Raw genomic sequence first — 3,695 nt, 5'->3', positions numbered from 1 at the left:
GGCTCTCATCTACTATTTTTCTCTTCTTTTTCTTTTTCATAAATGACTTGTTTATATACGGTTTATGATCCACGTATTAATATAAATAATAGATTTAGAAATGGGTCAAGGGAGGCAATGGCCTTCAATTTTTAAAAAGAAAATAGAGTATTTTGATTGTCTTATAAAAACCCTAAAAATCATTTTTCCTTGAGGTGTTGGTGTTTATAATAATATGTGGTTTTTAATTGTTTCTCATTCTTATGGACAGTAATTAGGCCCTCTTGTTGAATTTTCTAGCTAAGTCACTTCACATATACTAAATCAATAAAAAAAAGTAATTTTTTTTTTTAAAATAAAAGTATTTTTATCATTTACTGAAAAAAAAAATTAAATAAGAATAATTTCTGAAAAAAAAATCTATTTTTATTAATTTGATCTATAGTACGGGCTTACAAACAAATTTTTTATCTATTTTCAGTTTCTAAATTCTATAGATTTATTTTGTTTATATTATGTGTAAGTTTACTTTCAACTCCCTCTGTTCTAAACGTGAGCATACAGAATGAGATCTTAGTCCTTATGACCAACATGGCAATATATGTCTATTATTTCTTTTTTTCACTAAACAAAAATTCTCTCTCTAAGCATTCAAGAATGTGAACAAGAAAGCCGCAGCCACCTGTCCAAATTGACGCACGACCTTACCTCATTCTCTTCGGCTAAGTCTAATATGTTCTACATATTCATCTTCTCTAATATCATCACTCATTTCACATTTATTTGGGTCTTAGTCCACTTCTCTCCTTTTAATGCCCGGTCTTCCATTCTCTTTTTCAACTTTACTTCTTTCTTCTAATTTCTGATATTAACCCTTTCTTCTTCTTCTTCTCTCCTTCTTTTCTTATGAACACATAAAAATACCATTTCTATGGACTCCATAACTAATGATAATCATTCAATTTCCACTCATGGAAAAGGAGTGCTTATTGAAATGGATTTCTTTTCTCATCATACCAATCATAAACCTAATCCGCCACCGGCTGCTGATACTGTCAAGAAAGAGCAACGGGATAATGAAGAAGAAGATATACATGTATGTAAAAGTTATAGATTATTCATAATCGTTTTTTACTCTTTTTTGATAATTATGTTTTAAGCTTTTCTTTTTACACACAGACTGGTTTAAATCTTCTAACGGGAAGGACTTCTGTTAGTGATAACAAATCATTAGTGGAAGATGGATTATCTCAAAACAAGCAAGGTTATAATCAAAGAAAGAAAGAGGTAGGTATAAAATATTAATTATAATTGATCTGGAATTTTAGTTTTGAAGTTAAATATTTAATTTTAATTTTAATTTATTTTCTTGATACTTTTCCCATTAAAAGAATCTTGATTATTTATTTTGTTTGGTGCAGCTGGCAATTTTGCAGGCCGAAATAAACCAAATGAACACAGAAAATCAGCGGTTAAAAGGCATGCTTAATCAGGTTAATCACAATTACCGTTCCCTAAAGATGCAGCTTGTTGCACTCACGCAACGAAACCAAAATCAAAAGCCTATTACAGTGCCGAAAGAGGAGGTAATTTAGTTAATCTTTCTATATATAAATATATTTTGATGACAAATAGTTATCAATATTAATTTGCAATAATTTTTTTAGGTTGCAAGGCATTTTCTGGATCTGGGTAAGGCTGATGATCATACATCACAGTTAATCAAGGACGAAAGATCGCAGAGCAGTGCAATATTATCATCCCCTAATATAATTGAGTCAATGGAATATGATAGTACTAATAATAATAATAATAGGTCACCAATGATGATTAACAGTAGCTATATCAATGAAATTGATAGAGATATTTCAGAAGAAGCATTAGTTCATGGATGGATTCCTAACAAAGTCCCCAAGTTTAATAATAATGCTAATGCTTCAAGAAATGGTGATAATGATAAAGAAGAAGAAGAGGAGAAACCAGAAACTATTTCAACTTGTATGATGAGAAAAGCTCGTGTCTCCGTTCGAGCTCGATCAGAGGCATCCATGGTAGGAGCGCTAAACATATTTAGTTCAATTATTGTCTTAATTAATTAATTTCATTTTCTTAATTTACAATTTGAAAAAGTTGATTAACTTCATTATATATCTATACACGAAAAGTAACCCAAGAAAGCAACACCACGCACGAACACGCATACATGCCCATTATATGAGTTACTTCTAGTTATAGTACTTTCAGGGAAGTACTATTAGCTTAATTAATACTCATTTATTATTAATTATATCTTCAATTTATATGTTGTAGATCTCTGATGGATGCCAATGGAGAAAATATGGACAAAAAATGGCTAAAGGTAACCCATGTCCTCGAGCTTATTATCGATGTACCATGGCTTCCGGATGCCCCGTCCGCAAACAAGTAAATTATTTTATTTCTGCCTAATCTTTTTCTTTTATAATTTACCTTTCATTTTGTATAGATGAATCCAAAATAGGTTATAATCTTCCAATTTCCTAATTTCTTTTCTTTCTACTTTAACCCTAATATAAAGAATATTTTTTTATTTAAATCGCGAGGGGTTCAAGTCTATGTCCATTTAATGTCCATCGTTAAACTATATATATAGGTACAAAGAAGTGCAGAGAACAAAGCAATACTTGTTACAACGTATGAAGGTTATCACAGCCATCCGCTTCCTCCAGCAGCAATAGCAATGGCATCTACAACATCAGCAGCTGCACAAATGCTACTTTCAGGATCTATGCAAAGCCAAGATGGGCTAACAAACATTAATTCATCTACAAAAACTTTCCCTTCCTACCCCTTTCCAGGCGTCGCAACACTTTCAGCTTCAGCCCCATTTCCTACTGTAACGTTAGACCTTACTCATCAACCTCAAGTTTTCAATCCCTTGCAAAGATCTCAACCCTATTTCCTACACAGTTTCGCCTCTGCACCGCTTGTTTCTGCTCAAGCTGTGTGTGATACTAATAACCCATCTATTAAATTTTCAGGACTTTTAAGACCTCAAGAGATGGAGTTGTCACAGCAGCAACATGTTCCTGAATTTTTGGATACTATTAGTGATATTACTGCAGACCCTAACTTCACTGCAGCTTTAGTTGCAGCTATTAGTTCCATTGTTAATGGCGGCAATGTTCATCAAACGAATAACAGTGCTAACAATGGCTGCACTATAAATAACAGTGTTGATAAGTTCTCGCTAAATAAATGACAATAATGTATGAGAACATATCTAAATATTATATTAACTGGACAGTGTATAGTGCAATGAGGAATTTTCTTCTCTTTTCTTTTCTTTTTTTCAATATGAAATTATGGGTTTTGTTTCAGTTCATCCTTTTTTTTTTCTTCTTTAATTTTTGCAATAGAATGATATCCAATTTTATTAGTCAGTTAGCTATCATCTTTCATATTATCACTTGCAATATCATATGCAGATAGCACCACAGTCCTATATAGGAAGCAAAGCACATGCAAATACTGAGCACTAAAACACCCATTGCTAAGCTTCAGAGAAGTGCTGGGATTATTTGGTGGTGAGCTTGTGATTAAGTTTTAACTTAGTGATATTAAAATTGTCTCAAGACTGAGAGTTCTCGAATTCAAAACCTACTTGAAAAAACAAAAAAGTTGTGGGCACATAAATTAATTCTCTAGCTAGTTACTATGAGACGAGGGACCATGGG

The 3,695-nt window shown here is 32.2% G+C and overlaps 1 protein-coding gene across 1 annotated transcript; it reads left to right on the top strand.

The window, feature by feature from the left end:
- Positions 1 to 747: 747 nt before the first annotated feature.
- Positions 748 to 3,379, top strand: LOC105633275 (WRKY transcription factor 6). Its single transcript, XM_012215849.4, has 6 exons — positions 748 to 1,075; positions 1,159 to 1,266; positions 1,401 to 1,565; positions 1,647 to 2,030; positions 2,290 to 2,403; positions 2,612 to 3,379. Exons 1-6 carry the CDS (start codon positions 911 to 913, stop codon positions 3,218 to 3,220), a joined length of 1,545 nt encoding a protein of 514 aa, XP_012071239.2. The 5' UTR covers positions 748 to 910; the 3' UTR covers positions 3,221 to 3,379.
- Positions 3,380 to 3,695: the final 316 nt, after the last annotated feature.

This window comes from Jatropha curcas, chromosome 7 (assembly GCF_041381405.1).
Source record: "Jatropha curcas cultivar XTBG-Jc1 chromosome 7, XTBG_Jcur_1.0, whole genome shotgun sequence".
NCBI lineage: Eukaryota > Viridiplantae > Streptophyta > Magnoliopsida > Malpighiales > Euphorbiaceae > Jatropha > Jatropha curcas.
The sequence above is the reverse complement of the archived record's forward strand: the minus strand, read 5'-3'. Positions and strand labels throughout refer to the sequence as shown.